Raw genomic sequence first — 26,344 nt, 5'->3', positions numbered from 1 at the left:
GGGGAGCAACTGTTCTCCATCTAATCCCAACTCAGAGGCACAGTTTATAATGCATTCACAGGCAGCAGACCCTCGAGAGGCCTTAAAAGCCTCTTTGGCTTAATCTATCATGTCAGGGTGTGGGAGCCATCGAATCCTTTTTACACTTTGATTTAATCCACGTTGATCACAGACCTCACACGTCTCCTAAATTACTGCAGCTCTTAATTGTGTGGGATGCATGTAGTCTGTGTGTCTGTGCGTTTTAGTTCATTTTCAGGACAACAAGAAGTGACGCAGGTTTTAGGTTCAGCAGCTGAATTATACGGTTCAGCACGTTTGCCACAGTTTCTCTCAATTGTGTGTTTATGAGTGTATTTGGTATTTATTGGGAATCTATCAGCGGCTGTAAACAGAGAAAAGCTCTTTTCTGGCTCTTTTAAACTTAATCGCTCAGCCCGTCCCTCGCTCACTCACTGCTGATCGTTCTGTGAGAGCAATCTGCTCTTCAATCTGTCGCCAATTTAAAGGAAAGGTTCAATTCTTTCTCACATCTTTTCCCATATTTTTTCTAGTTTTGTACAAACACTACTCAAAATTAGTTAGAGACATTGGGATGTTTCACTTGATTGTTTTTTCTGTGACATATCTGAATTTTTATCTTGTGTTTTGTGAATATTTTTGGTCCCCTAAAATACATAAGTTATCTCTGAAATAGGCATGTTTCATTTGACCTTTACTACATATCCATGTACACTCATCTATGCACCCATATCCCAATATCCCTATCCCTTTCCTGTCAGTTGAGATAACATTTTTACCTGCAAATTAAATAATATTTGAGACCTGTGAAGGTGGTGACATCGCTACTGAAGAGCTGTGAGATGATCCCACAGGCTGGTAACATTTGCCACCAAGTTTGGTCAGAAAATAATGAAACAAAACAATCACGATTTCCTTTAGTCCATGGTGACATCTTCATATTGCTTGTTTTGATGGAAAAAAGGTTTTAAACCAATGAAAATCAGTTTACTGTCACATGAGAACATGAAGTCTAGCAGCAGATCTTCATGATCCACTGAATGAAATCCGACTTTCTACTGAAAACCTAACAATGTACTACAAGTCCAGAGCAAGGGTTGGAAAACATGTTTCAATCCCAAGTTTTGTAGACCTCTTAATCATTTTATCTTTTGTTGGGGTGTTGCAAGGTGAAGTGTAGAAGTACGGTATACACACACAACAAAGTTATGTGCGTTAGTACGCATTTGATTCACTAACGCAGCGACTTGCCAGATGACGTTGGCACCGTGTTGGGTTTTTGGCAACTGATGACAGTGTGGTCTGTGGATTATCCAGAGTGAGAGTCATTATTAATTTGGGAGATAATGTGGGTGAACTGACCCTTAAACACACTGTGGTTAAAACTGCAGCTACATAATTAAATTAAAAATGTCTTTTGCAGATATCATTTTAGAGTTTGGGTGTCAGAAACATCATGAGATGCCATGAGAGGAACATTTATGCAGTTATGGTCAACCTCAAAAACTGCTTTCCTCTTAATATCCTGTTCTTAAAAACCAAAAAGACGTGCTGCTGTACAGTCTGATTTATTAAACAGAATATATATCAAACGATTGTTTAAAATCACAAAAAACATGCAGGTCTTCTTCAGTTACACCTCAGAAGGTGTTCAGTTGTTAGGTCCATCAGCCGTGCAGCATTAAGCAGCAGTTATTTCCTCCACAGCAGCCGGCAGTGATCATGTGTGACATTTTACTGCTGAGTGAAGTGGGTTGTAGTCGTCTGTTTCGCTCGCTCGCAAATCACAGGCATGATTAATGTGGCGTGGTGATTTGTACAGGTAATTTCGCTCCTGCTTTTCCTTCCCTGCTGTGCATTATGGCGCTAATGTGACACTTTATTGATCCCTGTAGGGAAATTCTCTTTTCGCAGCATGCAGGGTCTAAGTGCAGGGTCACTAACAGGCGAGCAGCCCCGCAGCTGGTAAAGATTCAGTGTCGTGTTGAAGGATGTTTGCCGACACGGGGGGCTTAAATTCATGGCCTGTGGTTGAAGGACGGTCACCAAACTCAATATGCTGCCAAAAGCTGCCTGAAGTCTGTGCGTCAGTTACAGCTTATTTCCACCGAGCGCACATCGACAGTCTGACTACCTAAAAAAAAAATCATGTTGCAGAGCCATCACTCCTTTAAGACATGACTGCACTTTATCCACCAACTTTATTGCTAAGATATGGACGGAGCAGAATCAGTGAAACATCGTAGTATGAGTATAATCTGACAAGTTGTTAAATTAATTACAATAATGCTGTCATGCTTAAACAAAGTTACAATCACTGTAAATGTTTCAGGTTTCATTGACTGTGTTGACTTTAGGCTTCAATTACAAATAAATGCTAAATGCTGTTTCCAAAACAAGCAGTTGTATATTACTTCACATAAATTAAAGGTGCACTATGTAGTTTTGAGGAAGAAACTTTAATCAGAAGAGAAAGATTCAGTGACAGTTTTTTTTTATATGCCTAAACAAACTAAATAAACACACTCTCTTTGTTTTCATGACAGAATAAACTGAATAAACAAACTGACCCTAAAGGACAACACAATTTCATACTGTTTTACTTTGTTTATATGTGGCGGACCCCGCCACCTTTCTAGCTTCGAACAGTGTTCTGGGGACCTTATTGTCCTCTGAGAACAGCATGTTTATCCAGTTATAGAGAAAATAAATATCTCTGAGTTTGTATTATTACCTCATTAATATTGTAAATGTTAAAATTCTGAGTTTGAACAGGAACACAGCAGCACAAACAATCAAGAGGTCTAGTGGGTAACAGTTTACCTCACATGTTAATGACCTTCTTTACTTCAGTGGTGTGGAAAGATGCAGCACGGACAGATTGCACCAGGTGTCAAAGCAATCGTCGCACGATTGTTGTTGAAGCAGTCTAATCTACAGAGAATTGTAAAACAAGATATAATGAATTAATTGTTCTTTTCAAACCATAAAGGCCAAACATTAGATGAACTTTCAACGTGGCAAAATGGCCACTACAACCTCTGTGCAGTGTTCTGGTGTCTGATGAGCTTTCTCAAGCTGGACTCGTGATGTTGGTGAACTGACCGTTTAGAGCGGAGAGCAGAGCAGCAGGAGGTGAACCGGGCTCAGGTGGGAGACATGCCGGGCTAACTTATTCCCTCTGGTCTCTGTACTCTAAGCTGCCACGCTCATCTTTTTAGCCTTTGCAGGCCCCTCAGCTGTGCTGTAGGTGGACATGTGGGTAGATGAGAGGGTTACTGAGGTTTGTCTGCGTGTATCAGATGTGTTACGGACCATCTGAGCCCAGACTCTCCTGCACGTGAAGATTGTATCACTTTCATTTCGAGCCATTCATCACAGCATTTCTAACATTACAAAGGTCGTCGTCATATATCCAAAAGTATTTTTCTCACTCTTTGCCCACATGTGTGTTTACCCTGCTCTATGAGGGTATGTGAAGTCGTGTCATGTCCTAAATCCATGTGTAAATGGCATGCTATAATTAGGATTTGAATTAGGATTCATAAATATTGATTTAGGCTATGTAATGGATTGGGCACCAGGTGATGTTAATAATTAATCACCTCATTTCTGTGCTTAAGGTAAAGATAGAGGTTGAGATGTAAGGTGTGGTGAACATGTACCTTACTGTAGTTTAAATATAACCTGGTGTACTCTACTGTATATCAGTGACTGCAAAGGGACTTTGATTATAAAATTCTGAACCTGATCTTACATAGAAAAGTATTTAACTGTTATATAACAGAATTGGATTATGTTTTATTTGAATGGATATTTTCAGATTTTACCAAATCAGAAAGCCAAAGTTTTCTGCAGCTGCTTAATTTGATGTTTTCAGTGAGCAGTTTTCAGGTTGATTTATTTTGTATTTACTGAAACTAAAGCAGTTCCCGTCATCTTTAGTGTCTTTTAGCTCATTGTTTTGGTTAGATTGAACTGTTTTTTCAGTCGCATTGCTTATATCAACTTTTTTTTCCCCAGAAGCAGGGAGGTGTTGAGCTGGAAAAAGCTCTAAAAACTTAACTGTACCCTCTTTGATCAGTAGTAAGAAGCAGACAGACATTGTTAGCGACTAGCTATTGAACATAGTGGAGCATTTAGCAGCTGTTAGCAGCTAAAGAGTCAGATATTTTCCCCTTGGTTGACATTTGTCAGGTGACCAGAAAAAACAACTTCAAATGTAAGCTAATCTTGCTCTGTATCTGCTGGAAATGCAGCTTTGATGCCTACATTACCCACAATGCAACTTAGTTACTGTGTGACATCACTGGAAGGCAATGTATCGGATTACATGCAGCTTCCTCTGGAGCCAAAAAAAGGCTTTACAAATATACAGTAGTACTCCCCCGAGACCTGTAAACACACTTTAATCTGTTAATCTGCTGGAATTATAATTTAACTGTATGAGTGGTAAATGTTGTGTTTACAGATTTTGGTGCTGACCCCGAAACGTTGTGCATTTTCTAAACTCGGCAAAATAGCACTTAGGTTTTTCATTTCATTGTGTTTTTTTCCACAAAACAATGGCTCAATCCATGGAGAGACCCCTGCTGAAGCATATTGATCAGTAGCCTCACAGTCAGTTCTATAGATTGGATTCCACTTTATAAAATCTATATGTTGGGTTTAGGAGCAGCTCTGGCTGTGGGAACTGATGATACTCTCAGTGCTGTGATTCCACACAAGGACCGAGACTTAACCTCAGAGTGCCTGGTGAGAGTTGAAGTCAGACCTGCTCTTTTCCTGTTAATGGCCTGGCTTATTCACTTTCTGAGGAGAGTCAGAGGAGAGGATCGACACAACTCTCATGTGTGAATGTAAAGCTGCAGCCTGGAGAAGGTTAAAGACTGACTCTGACTCTGTCCAGTGGTAACAAAATCTGCCCAGCAGCCCCTCTAAAGCTCACTAATTAACATGCAATGTCTTGTTTGTTTAAGCTGTATGAAAGTGTCATGTGCCGAGTGTTCGAGATGTCACTGTGCTTGGATATAGTCCGGCAACAAACCCACCGCAAAATGGTAAATTGTTTTTTTTTACACGTTTGGCCTGGCTGATACACTGATATAATGATATACTGGTATTAGAATTTCAACAATTAGTCTTATGACCAATCAGACCATCAAAAGAAAATTAGTTGCCAGCTATTTTGATAGTTGATTAATCAGTTTAATCATTTTTCAAGCCAAATTGTCAAACATTTGCTGGTTCCAGCTTCTTAAATGTGAGTATTTGCTGCTTTTCTTTGTCATTTATCACAATAAATGAAAAATCTTTGGGTTTTGGACTCAACAGAGTGTTGAGTCTGATTTTTTTTTTTTGCCAGTTTATAGACTAAATGATTAATCAATTAATCATGAATATAATCATCAGATTACATAAAACAATGATTAATCACAGCTCTGATTGGTATTGGTGTGTATCTAAACTGCTAGAAATTGCAGCACAGGAATGCCAAAGTATTTAAAGCAACATTATGTAACTTTTTCACCTTTTAAAATAACAGCTTCAAACTCATGTTGATGATACAGTGTCTTGTAATAGGGTGAATGGTGTCTCTGTCTCAGCCACTCTGCCCCCCCATCACTTGTTTCTGCACTATGTAACCTCAGTGAGAGGGTCGGATCACGGCGTTACATACATGTTTACTTCAACAAACAAGTTTTCAACACATAACATTGTTATGACGTATTAAGTTTTGTTTGTAGTTAGCACCTACATTACATCTGACTAATTGTTACAGACCTGGGATTTGTATTGCACTCAGAAACTGTGGGGTGCGCCAAATCGCACAGACTGTCAATTTCCACATAATGTAGCTTTAGATAGTTATTTAGGAAATTAATCTACAAGCCCACATCTATCATTTGTTACTGTTGGCTTTTTAAAACTTCCAAACAATGCAGTATCGGTCGGGTTATGACTTTGGCTGAGCCAGGCTAGCTGTTTCCCCATTTCCTGTCTTTATGCTAAGCTATGCTAACTGGCTTCTGGCTTTATATATATTGGACAGACATGGGAGTGGTCTTCTCTTTAAACTCTTGGCCAAAAAGAGTATATAAGACTGTTTCTCAAAATGTCCATTTCTTCAACAAACAGATACAGACACATAAGACAGAGAGAGAGAAGTGTCTCTCCAGATGTTGCATTCAAATTATTCGTACCCCACACCTCTCCCATGATGAGCTTGGGTGGCATTGAAGTATCTGATGTTGCATGCGGATTATAAGCCTGTAATTCCTCTCTGATGAGAGGCTCGGAGGAAATCTGAAATCAGATCACTCAACTTCTTAATTACAGTCTCACTGCATTAAGCCCTCCCCGTGTCCCACAGGCGGTGAAGTGGCAAGACCGCCATGTTCGACCCTGGACTTGTGCAGCAGCGGCCCTATCAGCCCCCCTCGTTCTGTCACTCTGTCAGCACAGCTCGCCTCGTGCCTGGTAACACATGACAGATCTGGGAGATAAAACAGCCAACCCCTCGCCCCGTTGCCACACTAATGGTTTATAAATATCTTCTTCAAAGACCCGGGACGGTGTGAGGGGCGGCAGGGTGGTTATGGGCTCTGTTGTGGTTGCAGACCCATATTAGCTCTCAGTCTGCCTTTCATTCCCTGCCACTAGGACCCAAGAGTTAGCCGATGGGGCACTGTGGGAACTTGTGATGGACAGCTGGGATGAAAAGGCCGCTGGCATCCAGTAGTCAGAGTCAGACTGACCAACACAGCCACAAAAACACATCAGTAACTTATTGTTGCTGCGCCTGTTTTTCTACAGTTAAATTCAATTAATTCCCTCGTTGTGCACAAATGTAAACCTTTCCCCTAACTTACCCACAAATCTACAATGAGAGCCTTTGTTTTCCCACGTAAACACCTATATCCCCTGTGAGGGAGGTATTTGCATGTGATCAAAGCTTCAACCTGCTGCTACCTCCCTCCCTCCCTCCCTCCCTCCCTCCCTCGCCGACTATAGAAACCAATTCTCTGTTTCCCCTTTCGCCCGACTCTTTGTTTAGTTCAGAGGGCATTGTGGTGAAACGTGTTGGATGTCAGAGCTATAAGGAGACATGTAAGGCATGCACGCCTCTGGTGCTTTAACTGCATAATCATGCATGTAAGTAAACAGTGAAAGGAGAGTGGGAGGACAAACGACAGGCGTGTGAGGAGGTTCACAGGGTTGTTCAACTGTAGTGTGCTCACACAAAACACACGTGCACACAGTAGTGATGATGGTAATCGTGTTCCTGATGATTTAATGTTCAGGAAATTAAGGTAATAAATAGTTTAAACGGTGAGTAATTACAGGGGAGCTTCTTTTTTTAACAGTGATTGAACATTTGAATCAATCCTACTAGAAACAATGTAATAATACAGTATCAGAGGCAGTGAGGAAATGAAAAGTCAGATATTTCTCCCAAGAGTTGGTCCAGACATAAAAAAAACCGGGCTAAAAGAGATTTTGAGATATTAGACTTCTATTCATGAGGTTGTCACAAACAAGACTCTAAATGAATGTTGTTGTTGCTGCGTGTCTGCTGGATGTTTTAATCAACAGCTGTTTGCTAGAACCCTGATTTTTTTAAAATCAGGACACTGTTTTTTCTTATTTTGCATGTTTGCAGGAAAAAAAACATTTTATGAGTTGAACATTAAATATCTTTGTCTTTGTAGTGTATTCAAATGAGAATAGGTAAAAAAAAAAAAAGGAATGCAAACTGTTGCATTTAATTTTCCTTTATGCATCCTGACTTCTTTGGATTTGGGATTGTAACAAGCTAACTTAACATATAAACTTTCTAAGCTGACAAAATGTCACTTTTATGTTTACAGCTTGTCTGTTCTGAGACAATATTTGGGTGTTCATGTCTAATTAAGTAGGTTTGGCTGCGATCATTCCTCCTTTTCAAACTGACCTTTAAGAAATTAGTTTTTGTACTAAAACCGCTGTCACTTCGGACGATGCTTAATTGACTTTGAACTCTGCTATTAACACTGGTGAATACAATATTAAGCATTTACGCAATTATTTAAGTAACTGATACAAATATGTAACAAATGCTATTGATATTTATTTAAAGATGCTCTGTTGAACTTCTGTTCTTGTGCTGAAAGTTTACGTTTGCGTTAGTGGACTCCATTTCTGAGCTAACGTTGCCTACAGTAGCTCGCTGTTTTTGCTGAGCGAAGAGAGGCACTGAGACGAGGCACTCGAGAACGTGCATGAAGTCACATCCTTTGGACTGTCGTGGAAAATCCGGCCAGAGTCGTTCATAAATAAATCCACAGTCCAGCAGCATTAAACAACTGAAACTAATCGTCCACAGGCTTGTACAGGCAGCCGAGAGAGACGGAGATGGTCTCATTTTTCATGTCACGTTACAATCCAACATTTAAAATGCTACAAATTGTTACAGAGAGCCCCACAAAGGGCTTACATGAAAATTAAGAAACAACTAACATTAGTATCCGCCCTTACTCCTAGCCCCCATGATATCGGGGTATAGCATGAGTTATGGGCACATCTTCTTGTGCATGTTGTCACGTAACCGGAACGACTGCGACTTTATCCAGTGAATATACTAACACTATTATTATTGCTTAGCCTACTTAGCTAACCCCTCTAAACCCTTGACATTGCTGCTGGTGCATCAGCTATTATGATGCTTTTTTTACTCACGCTAGTTCTGCCAAGTACCAGAAATATCACCAATAATCGCTTCCCCAGGAAACTCGTGGTTGCTTAACATGTATGTCAGACAGACTTAGAAGCTCGTGAACTTGTGGCTGCTACTCTGAATAATTTTTATCCATTTTATGCTTATACTCCTTAACGACCTACCTTTTTTTAAACATCCCAAAAGGTTTTTGCACTCTTGAACTGAGTCTTCTACATAAATCAGTGAGAACAGAAATCCTCCAGTGAACTACTTCCATCCTGTCGTGAGTGGGCTGGTACATCTGTGCCGGTGACCTCAAGGTGATACTGTAAATTATAAATAATATTTAGGTCTGATTTGTGTGTATATTTGTTTCCAATGCCCGACTTCACATGTGCATGTGCTGTGTGCATGTGAGAGCGAGTCTGCAGTGAGAACCAGCGGGAGGCTGTGGGAGTTTGGAGCCATGTGTGCGAGGAGAATCAATTTAAACACAATCAAAAGTTAAGAGGGATTAAAGCTACTGTGATGAGATAGCACACTCAAAATGGTTTAAAATAGCTGCAGAGATTACACTAATGTAATCCAATTTAAAGGAGCCTTCCCCAAATATTTATTATTGAAGCACCATCTGTTTGAAGCCTGTGGGGTCAGTCCAATATGCAGTTTTACACCAACAAGGCTATTTTGTTGTCCTACATTCCTTCCCTGTCCTGTCTGTCAAAAAGTCAGCAAATAGCCCCATTTTTTTTGTTGTTTTTTTTTCTCTTTGGCTCAGACATAATCTTTGTTCATGCTTGTCCTCGTTTGACATCAGCGAATCTGGAACATCAGCTCTTCACTTGTTAAATCCGTTAACAAAAGTCAAGGTCACACACGTTTCTTCACCAGCTCGTCTAACGAACGACTATAATGAGGAAAAGAAATCTGTTGCTTAAATAATTTATCGTTATGTTGTCTGTTCTTGCATGGGGTCATTGCAAGACTTTGTTTTTCACTGCTCTGACACAGATCTCGGCTCGGCGCAGACAAAACATGCTGCAGAGATCAGACGAGCACTGTTTCATGCACATCGGCTGCGTTACCGAACGGGAAACTGATCTCCTCTTCAATGAACGATGCAGCATAGGTTTGACAGACCGTGCAGTTTATATCGACCTAGTGTTCCTTAAACATCTCAGGTCCAAACTGGATATTGCTGGAAATGTTGGAGCAGGACTGCTTTACAGAATTATAATATATTAGCAGATCCAGCATCCATGCTACTAGTTTAGGTCAGGTATTGACAGGATAAGCCAATCAATTATTTTATCCATAAGTTGTTTCTAAAGGAAGTTTTCAGAAGTCAATGTCATGCGTTATACATTATAAGATGCATCATTTCCTGCAGCTTTTTTATAGAGCGCCTCTGCTCATGTCAGAAGAAATGAATACATCTTTATAAAATACAATGTCAGCGTGACCGTCAGAACTCCAGCGATGAGTCAATCGAAAATTAATCACCAGCTATTTTGATAAAAGATTAATTGTTTTCAGTCATTTTTTAAAGCAAAAATGTCAAACATCTGCTGGGTCCAGCTTCTTAAATGTATTATTGAGCTGCTTTTCTTTGTCATTTATGACAGTAAGTGAAGAGTTTTGGGGTTTTGGACAGTTGGTTGGACAAAAGATGCCATCTGGAGGCATCGCGTTGGCCTCTGTGATGTCGTGATGAGCATTTTTCACAATGACATTTGACATTTTACAAACTAAATGATCAATCGTGAAATAATCAGCAGATTAAAGGTGCAGTATGTAGTCTTGGGGAATAAATTTTAAACTGAAGAGAAAAATCTTCATCGACTGTTTAAGCCTGAACAAACTGAATAAACAAACGCATTTCAACTGTCCCACCTCTTCCCCAGCATCCACCTGTGGGCTCTGAGTCTACCTTACCCTCTTTCCTCGCCCTTCATTCCCTGTTGTGTAAAGTTGATGTTGTGAAAGCTTCTTCGTGGGGACGTCAAGCAGCAATCATTGATTCCTCAGCCTAAAGAGATGTTGGAGAGTGTCATTTCCTTCAGTGCTGGCCAATTTATTCTGAGGAGAGATGATTAATTAACAAAAATGTTAATAATTGATTCAAGCTGTCTCTTAAATATATAAATTTGACCCTTCTCTTGGTTTAGATGGATGCAAATAACATATTTTTGGGCTTTTTACAGAAGTTTGTGTCAGAGAAAATAAACAATCTGATGAGGTCACATTTGGCTACAGGAAACTGTGTCATTGTTTGGTCTAAAAAATGTCAGAAAATGGTGAAAAAGGTTCATTAGTGTTTCCCAAAGCCCAAGATGACATCTTCTAATGTCTTGTTTTGCCCACAATTTAAAGATATTTGACATTTTTCACATGATGGCAGGTGACTGAAAATGACACGTTTAAAAAAAAGTCTGAAACAAATGTAAAGGTATAAAGAGGTATTACAACCATGAAACATTATTTTTAACTTCAGAAAGCATCTTTTGGAAACTAAAAAGTACATCCTGGCCTCTATTCTAACCTGCTGTCAGGACCTCTCGACCCGTTTGTTGCTGCTTTCACTTGCTTCAGATTATCAGTTGATTTTTAAGGCGGCAGGCCGGGCCCACCCCGTTGTACGGACGGGGAAGAAGGGAGGGGTGGAGAGGTGTAAATGGAGAGTAAATCTGAGCCTCAGCTAAAGCTTTAGCTCCAGAGAGGGACTCTCATGAGAGAAAGACATGGGTGGAAGCAGAGATTACTCAGGCAGATAGAGTGGGGCTGGTTAAAGAGGATCAGTTTATCTTCACACAGGGCCTACATGGCTCCCTCAGGGCTTTGAGAGAGGGACCGGCTTTTTTATCCTTCATTTGATCGCAACGACGCACAGCAGAATTGGGTTGGGATGCCTTGTTAGACATGCAAATTACATGTATTTCAGCAATAAATGAGACAGCTGTTTGTTTATTTTTGGATACACCAGCTCAATCTGCTTTTAATAGAGCTTACTGCTTCAGTTTACACTTGATTTACTCAGAGATTCAACTGATTTTGGTGATGTGATGATTCCCACAGTGGTTTTATCTGTAATCAGATGATCTCTTTTATCATATGAATGTGCTGCCCCCTGTGGACGACCGACGGTACTGCGACAAAACTCACATTTGATCTCTTGATTGTGCCCCGGCTCAGAGATGCATGACGGGGTCGACTTTTCTCTGATTGTTCTGTGCAGGTTTCCTGCCGTCTTAATTGCTGTTTGTAGCTGAGACTCCACCAGTATCTCATAGCCGGGATGCCCCACAGGAAAACAAAAAAATTAGAAAAAAGCATTGTTTATTTTAAAGAGAGGAATCCAATTAGCAGATATAAAGCGTGGCTGAATGGTAGCCTTTGGCGAAACGTAATTAGGACACAGTTTACTAAGGCTGCATAGTATCATATCTGCGTCCCCTTTATTGGCAGCTTCTTTCCTCCTGTTGTGAAGGATTTAGGTTGACTTCATACTAATATCCACATCTCGACTGTCTGTCTGTGTATGCAGTCAAACACACACGTCCCAGATGGAGACAGCCACGGATTAGTGAAGATTTTCCTTCATTTAATAAACAATTGAATGACACAGTTCTGAGGATAAACCTGCTCAAAGAAGCACAAGAATAGTCTGGAGTGAGGAGACCACGGGGCTTTATCCTGCTTCATCATGTGCTATCATTCAGAATTACTGTGAAGAAGAAGCAGCAGCGTAGTCTCATCAACCTACAGAAAACCTGATCCTCTCTGATTGTGTCTCCACAATGTACATTAATCAGCATGCAGCGTACTTCATTGCATTATCCAAGGAGAGAGATTTCCAGCGTGCTCCGTGTAGACACAATGACAGCCTCATCCCCAACAAGACCTTTTTCTCAATGCGGTTACATAATTGTTACAGCGCAGACATGTCGCTCCATCGGTCGCCTCAACAGCAGAGACAATAGCTGATGGAAATGAAATTGGAGCACTAACAGGATTTGTGAGGGGAAAACTATGTTTCAAATCTGAAAAAAAATCCCACAATTCCTCTGTCGTCTGGTCAGCTGTAGGTTATGAATCAGAAACCGGCTGATGTGACGATAAAGATATTAAAAATGCCCAGTAGAAGGCTTTGCTGCAAAAGCTGGATATGAAGACATGCTTTAAGATTAGAGGGGGGAAGATTTTTTGCATTTATGTCTCATTATACATATGACAGCTTTTCACGTGGTGAAGATGATTCCACTGCGGGTAGATTCAGACTGAAATACCTCAACAAACCATCAGATGGATGGCTGTGAAGTCTTACAGATGGGAAGAATCTGCATCCATGCAGAGACGGAGCATAATCGGGAGATTGTAGCGCACGTTGATCGTTGACTTTCTGGCCTCAGCTGGACAATAAAGTTGTGAAGTCATGTGGCAACATCGCTGTCAGCCGTTGAATTGTGGGCAGACATTTGGCTAATACAGGCACCCTGTATTTTGAAAGTGGCATGTGTTGGACTTCATTAACTCGCGGGGAAACACGTTGTAGTCTGATTAAGGACTTTCTAAATAAAAGGGGAATTAAAATGATGAAAAAGTAGGTTTAATATAGAAAACTGAGAATCGAGATGCATCAAGAATCGTTCTGCGTTGGAATCATTGACAGCTGAATCGTAATCGAATCATGCGGCCAGTGAAGATTCACCCCTCTACCAAATACCAGCAAAAATAATTGCTTTTCCCCCCAACCTCAGCCTGCACTTGTGTTAACAGGCTGTGTACATTGAAAACATAACATATGTGGAGTGTTTGTGAAGCTGCTGCTGCAACACTACACTTCTACTGTAATCAATAAAACTGGCTACACCAGGCGTGTAAGTGGAGAGCTTGTTTGAGTTTTGTTATTTCCTGTTTTGTTTTTTTATTAAGTTTGTGTTTCTCTCTGACTCTCTGTCACATCATCTGTGTTTGTCAAGCATCTGAGTTCCTGTTCCACTTTCCCACATCAGCCCTGTGGGTAGCCCATAGCGTCTCCTGTGTATTTCCACTGCTTCTTTGGTTTGTACTTTGCCCCTGCCAGCTTCTCGTGTTTTTGGCCGCCTGCCGTTTTGTTTCTTGCCATTTGACTTTTGGATTTTGTATTGTTCAGGTTGGGATTTTTGTTTGGTCACCTACCTGCCGGCGTGTCTTGCATTTGGGTCCCTTTTTGTGTAAACCTGACAGTACAAACTGACTGACTAAAAAGGGACCCAAATGCAAGACAGTTTAAGTTTCACAGGGCTGTGCTGGGTCAAGAAACTGATGACACAATCCCAAAAAACGAAAGCTCACCATCTTGTCACTGCACAATCCTGGCACAGTCCAAAGTGGGTTAACCCCGACGTTAGCCGAGGGCTTGCTGATCTGCTGTGGAGCAGGGCTAGCCCCGAGTTTGCAGAGGGTTATCCCCTGAAGATCCGTTAAATTCTATGTGCTTCTTGTTTTGGAAAAAAGCAGCATCACTTTCATACACTGCTTGCAATGTGGGATCCCTCTACAAGAAATATATTTAGTAGCCATATTTTGTGCCAGAGTGTTTGGCAGTGTTGTGACAGGAGTTCCACTTTTTACACGTGGGTGTGCAGAGATCTTTTTTCAAAGAATCTGTAACTTGTAAAAGCATCATATTTGTAATTTTCCTGTCAAGTCGAGGTCCCCGCGCTCCTTTTTTAGTTTCCTTTTTTAGTTTTGTGCCATCAAATGTTCCCTCGAGCATCTCGCATGTTAAACATTTTAAACTCATGACATGTAGAATCCCTGAACAGGCTGAGCAGAGATCGCATGACACGAACGATTAAATGTAAAGTGAAGCGATCTGCTAATCGTGCGGTGACGCTGATGATGATGATGTTGATGATGGCAGCGTTGGTGGGTAAAGTGACCATGTGTCGTATCATATCCATGTCGAGCTGAGCTCTCACGTGAGGTGAGAGGATTGAACCCGGGATTGTTTAGGGATTAGTCAGCAGGACTTACCAGATTCAGAGATTCAGAGATTCAGAAATTAAGGGACAGGAGCGCCTCAGCGATGGGGTCACATTGTCCCGAGAGGAATAAGAAAGCACTGAGTCGCGGCTGCAAAAGCTAAAATAAAAATAAAAACTAAATCTGTCTCTATTTCTCTTGTGCTTTCTGCCTTCTCAAATCTCTATCTCACAAACGCACACACACACTTTCCTCCTCTTCATCTGTATACACCCACCCAGCCCCACCACCCACCAATCACTTAATTCTCCTGCTGCTACACGCTGTCAGTCAGGAAAAGAAGAAGGCGTGCCCGGCTGAACAGATGTGGAGATTGCAGCTGCCGGTCTACGGATCGTAACGCTCTCTATCCACGCTGTCTGTCCATTTGAGCTTATGAGAGGCACTTTTCACAGTTTGAGGATTTAGTGGGCAGAAGACTTTTTTTCCTTGTGTGAGTTTTTTTTAACCAAACTTCAAGCTGGAGACACAAGTGGACACCGACTGCTCGGATCAGTTGATCCAGCTTCAGCTGTCCGGTTCGGGTGACTGGGCACCCTGTGAGTTGGTCGTCCTACTTTGTTTTCCTTAATATTTCGTCTTCTACCATTCAATCCTTACTTTTTTTGTTTATTTTTCATATATGAAAATATAGTCAGCTGATTCCTTTGTACTTTCGTGACATTTGTGAGTCTTTATGTAGAACAACAAAATCCTTGAATCCCTGATAATGCAGGTTATTTTCTATAATCCGTGCACCTTACTAGCTTTGAGATTTGCTAAAAGATGGACATAAAAATGAGTTTGTATGCTTGCTTTTTGCTTTCTTGTGTTCAGCTTTGATTGAGAATGGTCATATATGATGCAAAATGCACTTTTTCATGGCTTTTCAACATATATATGTCTCTTTGTTCTCGCTCTGTCAGGAAATGTGTGTGAATCTTAGTATAAAGTCATCATAGGATAATTATCAGGTACAGGACTACATAGGGAAGTTAATGAGACATGCACATTATTAAAAACAGTGGTTTAAGACAATTTTCCTACATGGACAGCTAAATGAATAATTTAAAAACCCATTGCATTATCTGTAAATTGCTTGAATACACAGCTGTTTCAGCTGTGTAACCTACTTTATGATGTGATCATTCGTTTAGTTCAGATGCAGCAGGGTTTCTTTTAACCCTATTCAACTTACAGTACAGCAACAGAAGCACATGTCTCTACACATCTGACTCGCCTCAGTTCGGGCAGCTGAATGTATAGAAGCCAAAAGAACAACACACACACACACATGCACACATGAAGATGTGTGTTTGGGATTGACTGCCTTCTGAGGTTGTTGGTGATTATCAAGGAGCACAACAGATTAAATCGGCTGATATCACAGTATTGAAATCTAACTGGATGACAGAATCCACTGGAAATGTTTTCTGGGTCATTCTTACCTAACTCAAAGTGTCCAGTATTTTTGCTGTTTTTCTGATCCTGCTCTATGTAACTTCAGTGAGAGGGCAGGATCACAGCGTTACATACATGTTAACTTCAAGAGACAAGTTTTCAACACATAACATTGTTATGACGTGATGAGTTTTGTTTGTAGTCAGCACCTACACTACGTCTGACAAACTGTTACATATCTGGGATTTGTATTTACGACTGTGGTGTTGCACTCAGAAACTGTGGGGGCGCCAAATCGCACACAATGCCAATTTCTACATAATGTTGCTTTTAATAAAGGTTTAATATATATGATTTGACTTTAATCTTAAAAAACATGCACATAACACATTTGTCTAAAAATTAACAAAAAAGGCAATAAATCGATCAAGTGATTAGTCGATTAACATGAAAGAAAAAATGTTTACCACTGAAGCGAAATGACCAAACTTTCCCTCACTTTAGCTCCTCAAACACTACTAAGAGTTATTTTACCTGATCACATACGTCATACGGCTTCTTCTCCTTCATTGAAGTTGTGATTAACCGCTTGTGCCGCTCTGTGTTGTTGTTCCAGGTGACACCCAGGCGGTAGAGATCCCCAGAGGAGAGATGGAGGTGGTGAAGGGCCAAATGGCGGTGTTACAGGCCTGGTACAGCCCCACCTCAGAGATTTCCAAAAACTCTGTCACCTGGCAATTCTTTGGAAATGGAACCAAGCCGGTGAGAAGGTCACAACATAAACGTGCGATGAGCTGCTGTATAGCTGACCCTGCTCCGACCTCTGGTGGACTAGAGAAAGGAGAGCCTCTTTAAAGAGATTAAAATCAGTTACACTGTGTCTACTGATCCTCCTATGACCGTAGTTTTATAGATGGATTCATCAAACATATAATCGACAGACAAATCAATAATGAAAATAGCTGCTGTTTGCAACCCTACACGATACAGAAGACTTTTTAAAGTTACCTTTTCAGGACAATATAAATATAAAATGTATTTCAGGAATTCCTATCTAAAAGAATAGTTGACCCAAAAGTAGAAATTCATTAATTATCTTCTCACCTCCATGCTGAAAGTCAGGTAAAGTTTCTGCAACAACTGAAGTAGACGAGGACTTGTTTGCAAGTCTACTATTCCTTTAAAAACCAGCCAAGTCTTTTTACATACAAGACCTCACTGACCTCTGAATCTATGCTGGATTAAGTGAGCATTTTTACTATTTTAGTATATTGCATGACGCTGTCACATCCTGAGAAACCCATCTAGTGCTACATGTGAGGTGAAAAAGATGATCTGCAGAGATTAGGATTATTTCAAACACCGGTGCTGATGTCTAACTCATAGCGGAGGGAAGGAAGGGACGGACGTCATTAACGAAAGGACGCCGCTAATGACATTTCATATCCACTTTTTACTGCACCTCCTGTATGTAGCACGAACTGTACAGGACCGTGTGTGTGTGTGTGTGTGTGTGTCAGAGTGTGTAGGGTCTTTACATGATTAATATAATCTAAACAGTTTCAGTGTCGATGCCTGTTGAGCTTATCTCAAACAGAAAATCAGCCTAAAATTCAACATCCACCATCTGTACATGTCAGGATTATCTTTATGAAGGGCGGTGATTTTCTGTTATATGGTTAATCTGCACATCTTTACATGGCTGCAGCGACTAAAATTAAAAAATATTCAACTGGAATGAGCAGAGAGAAAAGTCTCTTTAGTGCCTTATTTTAAAGATATGTTGTATTTATGTTTAAAAATGACTCAAAAATGATCTAATTGCTTGTCTTTAAGTTAAATCCAATGTTTCTATGAATGTGTTTCCGCTGCTCAGGTGATAAACTACAGCTCAGGTCAGATCGGGTACGGCCAGAACGAGTTCACCAAAAGAGTGGGCTTCAGTGTGGCCATGCCCTCAGCCAACCTCTCCATCTACATCAACAACACCCAGGAGTCTGACTCCGGACTCTACGTCTGCATTGTCATCATCTCTGGAGCTCCTGCCATTTCCGGAGACATACGCCTTAATGTCAAAGGTAATGAACCGTAGCATCCGAGGAACTTCAAAGGTTAGATGTAATCGGGCTCGTCTCACATCCTTCCCTGGATTTGAATATTTTTGCAATTTTACACGTTTCATATCGGATTCAGATCAGACCGGTCTGGTAAAAAATCATATGTGAGCGAGCAGCAAGCACAAATAAAACTCATCTGCTGTTGAAGGACTGGCTGAGCTCTGAGGTCATGATGTCATCCTCCAGCAGCAGATGGAAACAGCAGGGAGTGAGACATTTTTCTTATTAGTATGTAATATAACCACTGTCCAGTGAAATCTCCACTTTGTTTTCAGTGGATTAAGGTCTAACATACAAGTTCAATAGAAGGTCACCGACCATGTATTCTTATCTGACATGTGTTAACTGTCTGTCTGTCTCTGCAGTCCCTCCTTCTCCACCAGTATGCACCATGACAGGAAATCCAGTGGTGAAGGGCAACGTGACTCTGAGCTGTAAGTCCAGATACGGGAAACCCATCCCTCAGTACAAATGGACCAAGGCTGCACCCCTGTCTGAGGTCTTCTTCTCCCCAATGCAGAGTGAGTATTTCAACAGTGGAGCAGGTCTTATACTGACATGGTAGATTAATCTAATTACTAAAATTAGATGTTGGTGCAGACTTTGGGCTTTTTAATCCTTGAAGACATTTACATACACAAGAACCTAGTTCATAACCTGAAGGAAAGGGAAAACCCAAAAAAGCCTAATAGGTGTCCTTTAAGGAGATATCTACAGGAGTTAGCATGCTAACCAGCTAGCCCTGGCCAGTCCCGGTCAAAAGCTCCCGTGCTAGCTCACAGCAATTAAGCATAATGAGCAGAAAGCAGTGATGGAGCACCGTCCAGATTTATGTCCCTGGGTTTCGCCTTTCAGGCTAAATACAGGTTGACTTATCTTATTGGTGGAGGTTCTCGGGGTGTTATGCAGCCCGAGAGGATGAGCGCAGAAACTACTCAACTGGAAAAGATAGTTTCATCTTCTCTGCCTGCCTCTGAGGTTTTTTTTTTTTTTTTCTATTCTATATTTTTGTTTGATATCCTCCTAAACTAGGATATGATTCGAACATTAATCTATCATAACATATCAGGTGTCTATCATGATAGAGGCGAGACTTTAGTGGATTTTTAACATTAACTGTTAACATAGATTTGTACGAACCGAAGCAAACCTGCAAGATGAAACGATCTGTAAGCCTGATAATGTGCAGGTCTAGATGTCACACACCCTCCTGTTGACCCTAACACCTCGCATGGAGATGAAGCGCTGCCCATGTCGTCAGGTCACACACATGACCACACACAGCCTGTCCGGGCTTTACATAAGTGATAGATGCTCCAGGTGCACCTCAGAGGAAGATCCTTGGTCATGCCACAACATGCAGCAAGCTAACAATTGTGAAATCCTCTTTACAGATTGAGACAACTGAAACCACACCACACTCGTCTCAAGGCAGAGAGATAAAAAAAAAAAAAAAATGCACATGCAGTGTGCTGCTATTGTTGCATTACTTAGTCGATATTTGTTTTCAGTCGGTGCTGCAGAGTAAACACCATCTGTTTCTGATCAACAGGACTTAGGCTGATTTGATCTTTGGCCCTCATCTCTTTACAGCAGAAAAGTCCTCAGAGTCATAAAATGAAAACTACTCCCTCTGATTGTGCACTGACCCGGGGTTTCGCAGTGCAGTACGCACACTCATCCTACATCACATGTGTACGCGCACCCTTTTACATCCCATTGACACTCGAGTTCAGACCCATCTTTTTATCTGCGTTGATGTATGCTCCCTCTCTATGACACTTGAACTTTACTCTATCACTGCTTATCTCTTTCAGCAATCTCTCTCTCTCTCTCTCTCCCTCTCTCTCTGTTTTCTCTCTCTCTGCTGATCCTCTCTCGGCACTCCTCATTTCCTGTCGACTTGCTACCTAATCTAACAAGCCCCATGTCATTACTTGATCAACCCCTCTAAGAGGCATAAGTTGGATTTGGGACTGGGAGTGCGCCGCATCTCACTCTCTCACACCCCCCCTCCATCGGTCTGCATCTCCTCATTCATGTTCACACTCTCTCATCTTTTCCTCTGCAACAAAAACACAGAATGGAGATCTTGCCCTCAGCCCATGCTTGTCCTTGGGTTCATGGGTAAGAGGTTTTTCACTCATATATTTCCCCCTTAACCGCCTCCATCCCACCATCACCTAGTTGTCTGGAGTCACTCCTAGTATTAGAGCCGTAAGCTGTGCAAAAGCTTTAAAGAAAAAAAAAATAAATCAACCCAATTTGTCAGAATGATTATAGGATTATGTTTCAGAGATGATTACCATCAAAAAATAAAAAATAAAGTAAAGGCTTAGTGTAAGCGTCCAGGCAGGTGATAATCCCACTCAACCTGAAAAATTCACATTTGGAAAAAATGTGAATACTCAAGGAATCTCCACTGTAATCATATGGGATAATGACCAGCTGTTTTACATTGGAATATATATTATATGTCCATGTTGTAAAAGAAGGGTTGAATTTGATCTTTAAATCTTTGTAGTATCTGTGCTGTTTTAGATTTAGCTGTCATCCCATTGCATTCATCTGTTCATTGTGTGCTATAGCCTAAGCCTACTTAGACACTCAGTAAGCATGTTCTGCTTAAAGTCTTTACAGCTGTGTTAGTCTGTAGGCCATAATTTATGTTTATTTATATATTTATAAACCAGAGCCATACACTAGCATGGCTAACTAACTAAGTTAGATGAGAATATATTAACACCACATATGTAGATAAATAATGAGAAACAATAGACAAAGATAACAAAATCCCACCTCCAGCACAGAGCTCACTGAGTTTAGCCTAATTATTCAAGCTAACTTATCTAGTAGTAAGGCTTAACAGGTGCTAGTTGGCCATTTTGTTTTTTGTTGTTTTTTTATAGGGACAGCACACCAGAGGTAGCTAGCAGCTAATTAGCACCTGTTGCATCTATTTTGTTACCGTTGGATTGAGCCAGCCTTCTCAAAGTTGAGGATCTGCTGCTTCAATCTGTTTTTATATCATTGTAAACTAAAAATGATTTATGTTCTGGACCATTTGTCTGACAAAATAAGTTGACCTAGCCTTTAATAGCATCTTTTCTGGTGTAGCCAAGGTTTAGTCATTATTTGCAGCCTTACTCCTCAAATGGTTTTGCCTATAATATAAAACAGTGGCATGAATGAATAGATGGATGGAGTAGTGAGAGATTATATAGATCCTGTACAGTCCTGTTTTAGTTGGGTGTCCACTACAATGTAGATTTTAGTAGAAATTTTAATGATAAAGAGTAACTTGCAGTTTTTGATGGGCTTTTTTGTGAACGTGTGCGTTTTTTCATATCCATTAATTATGAAAACCAATCCCCTGTAGCTTGGGACGATGTCATGTGAGGAGGAAAACGACACCATAAGCTCCATATAGAAAATGCTGCTGATTTACATTAATCACATGTCATGTGTCAAGGCTATGACAAACGCTGCTCATTGACCTTGCAGTGATGACAGCGTAATATGAGTAATGCTCCTGTCTTGGTACGAGGCGGCTCCTATACTGTAACGTCAGATATCCCTCCCATCCAGCTCTCCTGGGATCTGCTGATCACTGTACGGGCTTGAACTCGCTCCAAGCTCAGAGTCAGCTGATGTTCTGCTAATCTGCCACAATTGGGTTTGGTTCTTCACAGCTGGTTTTCAAGCCCGGGGATTAAATAATCAGAGAGGGACAGGTGGATATCACACCCATCTGCTTCTGTTTTATTTGGCACCTGCTTTTATTTTGATATGTGGAGCATCATTTTAATATTCTGGTTCACTGGTTAACAGTGATGCTGTGATCTGCTAGTGAATACCAGCTATTTTTAACTTTGATTTTTAAGAATTTTGTATATTTTAAATTGTGTGATCACATGTTCACAAGAAAAAATAATAAGCAGACCGACAGTGACGAGTACAGCTTGATTATAACAGAAATTTATTCATCCAGATACACAAGTTAAGTTAGAGATTTACTGTAGTTTCAGCGTTGGGACTGGTTTGTGTGCACCTATACCTACTTTAACCTCCCTCCTGGTGGTGCAGTAGCAGATGGTGCAAACACAAAGCTCGGTCCAGGCTACGCTCTCCCAAACTTTGGGATGAAGGCAGCTGCTAGGACACAATGATTGTTAAGGATTTTCCGGTCTCTTACATTAATATGTTGCTTGCCGACCTAATGCGAACCTTGACTTCTCATCTGGTAAGATTTGGATGAGTCCCTGGGTTGCATTACTTTTCTCTTGAAAATTGACTCGGTGCAGAGCGCAGCACGTGTGCACGCAGACTTACAAGACACCCTCCCAATCTGAAACAACTCTTAAGGAGGGTGATTCCACAAAACAGACGCCAACACATCCGCTCTCATTTCCTTACGATCCCCACGAAAGCAAAACCACATCAGATGAAGACATGCTGGGATGTGACGTCTCAGATTGGATTTCAGGGGATTTGTTGTGATAAGTCCCTCATAAAGCTTGTTTATTTTTCTGCAGCCTATGTTTGCAACAACACAGCATTTTAAAGCCAGATGTGCCAGGAGGAACAGATTGTGTTGAATGGAAATGCCCGGGTGTTAATGCACGGAAGACATTGCTGTGTCTCGACCTTGGCGTGTGAAAATATATAAAAAAACAAAAATTGCTGACGAACATTATGAAGCAAGACTGCAGAATCATGTGCAGAGCTGTAGAATCTATATACTGTATTGGACACGGGCCAGTCGTGGATTAAATTCTGGATTAAGGGTGGGAATCAGTATATAATGATTCAACACCACCATGATATGCTGCTCACGGTAATGATATCATGATACAGATGAATCTGTGATGCACCACACATCGTTATATCTGTAAAGGAAGAGAATAAAAAACATCAGGAGTCAGAAATCAGTTCATAGTGAAACGCTTTCTGTGTCACCGTATTTTACAGAGTGCATAATTTAAGCTTCCTTTAGCAAACACACCAGCATACAGAAATATGCAACTCCAAGTGTAAAACTGACACAACTGGCTGAACTCTCCGAAGGAAAAATATCTATAGAAATGCTTAAATACTGTCAGAACGTCCTTCAATTCCCGATGTCAAATGATTTCTTTGCTATGCGAGAAATGTCCATACAGTTCCTTCTTGCATTACGTTGTATTATGACAGTAAAGTTGTATCTCTCACCTTGACTGTATAATCCCCTCGTGTGTGATAGGACAATAATTCAGTATTGACCTGTATAGTTTTCTAGGCTAGTTGCCCGGGTCACATAAATATATGATTGTGTTGTGAGTGTAACTGTGTGGTTGTTCTGCAGATGAGCGACACGGCACCCTCAGGCTGAGCAACCTCACTAAAAGCATGTCAGGGAAGTACATCTGCCGAGCCAGCAACACGGCCGGCTCCGACAGCTGCTCCATTAACCTGGAGGTTATCACCTGTACGTACACAGTAAAAACTCTATTCTCACTCCACCGCACACTGCGTTTTATTTAGATAACACCGCTCTGACTCTCATAAAGTATAAATACTGATGTGCGATCTGTTTCCCAGCTTCCAACGCAGGCATAATTGCAGCAGCCACACTGGGGTCGATAGTGGGACTGGTGGCCATGGTGCTCTTCCTCATATTCATACTGAGGAGGAGACGGGACACTGAGGAGGAGATAGCCAACGAGATCAAGTGAGTTTTCGCTCTGTACTAAGTGTCGACTTTATATACACCTGTCATGACGTCTGCTTTTAAGTTCATAATGTTCAGTTTTTATTGACAATGTCAGAAATGTGTAAAGTCACTTATGTGTTTCTTATAAAGGTCATATTTAAAGGAGACACATTCTGCTCATTTTCAGGCTCATTATTGTATTTGGGGTCACTACTAGAATAGGTTTACATGCTTTAATGCTTTAAAAACACATCAGTTTTCTCATACTGTCCAGTGCTGCAGCACTGTATTCCCCCTCTGTTTGAAACGCTCCTGTCTCTTTAAGGCCCCGCCTCCTGAATACCCAGTCTGCTCTGATTGGTCAGCTCACACATGCCTGAGCCAGAACTACTTACAGCAACAAAGCAGCTGTGCTGAATCAATTCTGACATGCCAAAGTGGCCACGAGACATAAACTATGCAAATGTGTGACGTGGTGACGTAGTGTGATGTCACAAAGTCACAGAATTGAAGGCGGGACTACTGACGAGGCGTTTCAGGAGCAGTGTTTTCTTCGGGAGAGAGGAGCTTCAGTTGGTGTGGACTTTGACCTTTTTAACTTTAAAGACCTTTTACATGCACAAGAACTGATATTAAATTGCATTTGGTCGTACAGGTGTACCTAAGAAAGTGTATGTGTGTGTTGAAAGAGGCTTTGAAGTAATAATCTGCACACAGACCATGACAGCTATTACATGTGATGTGTATGTGTGGTGAAAAGAAAAGAAACTTCACATTTACTCTCATACTCTACTTAACTTTAGAGGTACTTTTACTTTACTTGAATTTGTGTTTTTAGGCAAACATAAAGAGAGGAACTGGTTCGAGTCACTGCAGTCATATTGAATCTCTTAATTTATTCGGGGCACCACCAGACAGAAGCATTGATCCATTGAATTCACTAATAAGTAGGACGAGCATGCACATCACCCCCTTGCATTTTTATTAATAAATCAAAGCCGACAGTGTTTGCCTCTGTTTTTAAGAATAATATTGATCTGATAAGAATAATTCATTGAAATGCGTATTCATAAAGTCAGTGTTGCTTAAAACTTGTATTCAACTACATTTCAAAGGAAAATATTGTCATTGTTACATAACTATTCTTATCTGACCCCTATAGTAGGTAATAACTTCACAAAACATGTGTTCATCTGATAAAAATGCGTTGTAGATTACATGAACCAGTGATTATCAAAGCTTGTAAATGTAGCTTCACCATGACCATTTAAAAGATTGAAATTGGGTTTGAATGCTAATAGGGATAATAATGGGTATGAGGTATGAGTATGACATGCTGAAGGGGGCCATTCTTGTCATTCTGTGTTTGTATTAATACTGTATAAGAGTGCAGGTAAGTGCAAGGTGTCTACTAGAAAATGTTTACAAGCTTTAATGTTCAAAAACTACATCAGTCCATTGGTGCAGCACCAGTATTCACCCTATTCCTGAACGCTTTGTTTTAGCTCCTGTCTCTTTAAGGCCCCCCTTCCCAAAAAACCCAATCTACTCTGATTGGTCAGCTCTCAGAGGCCTGAGCAGGCACTGCCCAGTGTGTTTCAACAGCAGCTCTGCCACGCTGAGGGTGGTGACTATGTAGTTGTGACATCACGACCTTACAGAAGTCGTGACAGCTCATGCATTTCTTCGTGGATTGAGCATTTTCATATTTTCATTGTATTTCAGTATTTTTATCACCTAATGAGGATACATTATCGCTTTATGTGAAAAAAGTAAAGATTTCCCCCTTTTTGGCATCATTTTCATGACTGAGTTTTTGTTTCCTCTGCTTCTGTCTTTGTGCCACAGGGAGGACGCTCAGGCACCAAAGCGAGTGTCATGGGCAAAGAGCAACACCGGCTCAGACATCGTGTCCAAGAACGGCACGCTGTCCTCAATAGCCACCAGTCCTCGCCCCCGAGACCCCCACCAGCCGAACTTCCACTACCCTTACTCCCCCACATCGGCTTCAGACAGCTCGGTCATCAACGCCTACCAGCTGCGACCCGGAGAAGCCAGCACGCTGCAGGGACTTCCTGGTTACAACATCGGAGGCACCCCGTCGCGTAAACACAAGCGACCCCCCACTACAAACGGGGGTCCGCCACAGGTTCTGAGGAGCCCTGTGGTGGCCATCCCCAACAGAACTGCGGGCGCTCAGCCTCAGGTGCCACCTCCACTCACTGTGTCCCCACAAATGAGCTCCTCCACCCTGACACGCATGGGAGCTGTGGCCGTGATGGTGCCTGCTCAAAGCCAAGCCGGCTCGCTGGTGTAGCAGCTTCAGTGGGGAATAAAAGGACAGTGGTGATGGATGGAGAGAAAGTATGCCTTTAAAATGGAAAAGCACTTTCTCCATGAAGACTCGAG

The 26,344-nt window shown here is 41.2% G+C and overlaps 1 protein-coding gene across 1 annotated transcript; it reads left to right on the top strand.

Moving 5' to 3' along the window:
* Positions 1 to 15,197: 15,197 nt before the first annotated feature.
* Positions 15,198 to 26,252, top strand: esamb (endothelial cell adhesion molecule b; the record flags this gene model as incomplete). Its single annotated transcript, XM_073486037.1, has 7 exons — positions 15,198 to 15,285; positions 16,743 to 16,888; positions 18,003 to 18,204; positions 18,627 to 18,764; positions 23,588 to 23,710; positions 23,824 to 23,953; positions 25,784 to 26,252. Coding segments are annotated over 7 exons (1,296 nt in total), but the record flags the coding sequence as incomplete, so codon positions are not given.
* Positions 26,253 to 26,344: the final 92 nt, after the last annotated feature.

Source organism: Pagrus major, chromosome 2 (assembly GCF_040436345.1).
Source record: "Pagrus major chromosome 2, Pma_NU_1.0".
NCBI lineage: Eukaryota > Metazoa > Chordata > Actinopteri > Spariformes > Sparidae > Pagrus > Pagrus major.
The sequence above is the reverse complement of the archived record's forward strand: the minus strand, read 5'-3'. Positions and strand labels throughout refer to the sequence as shown.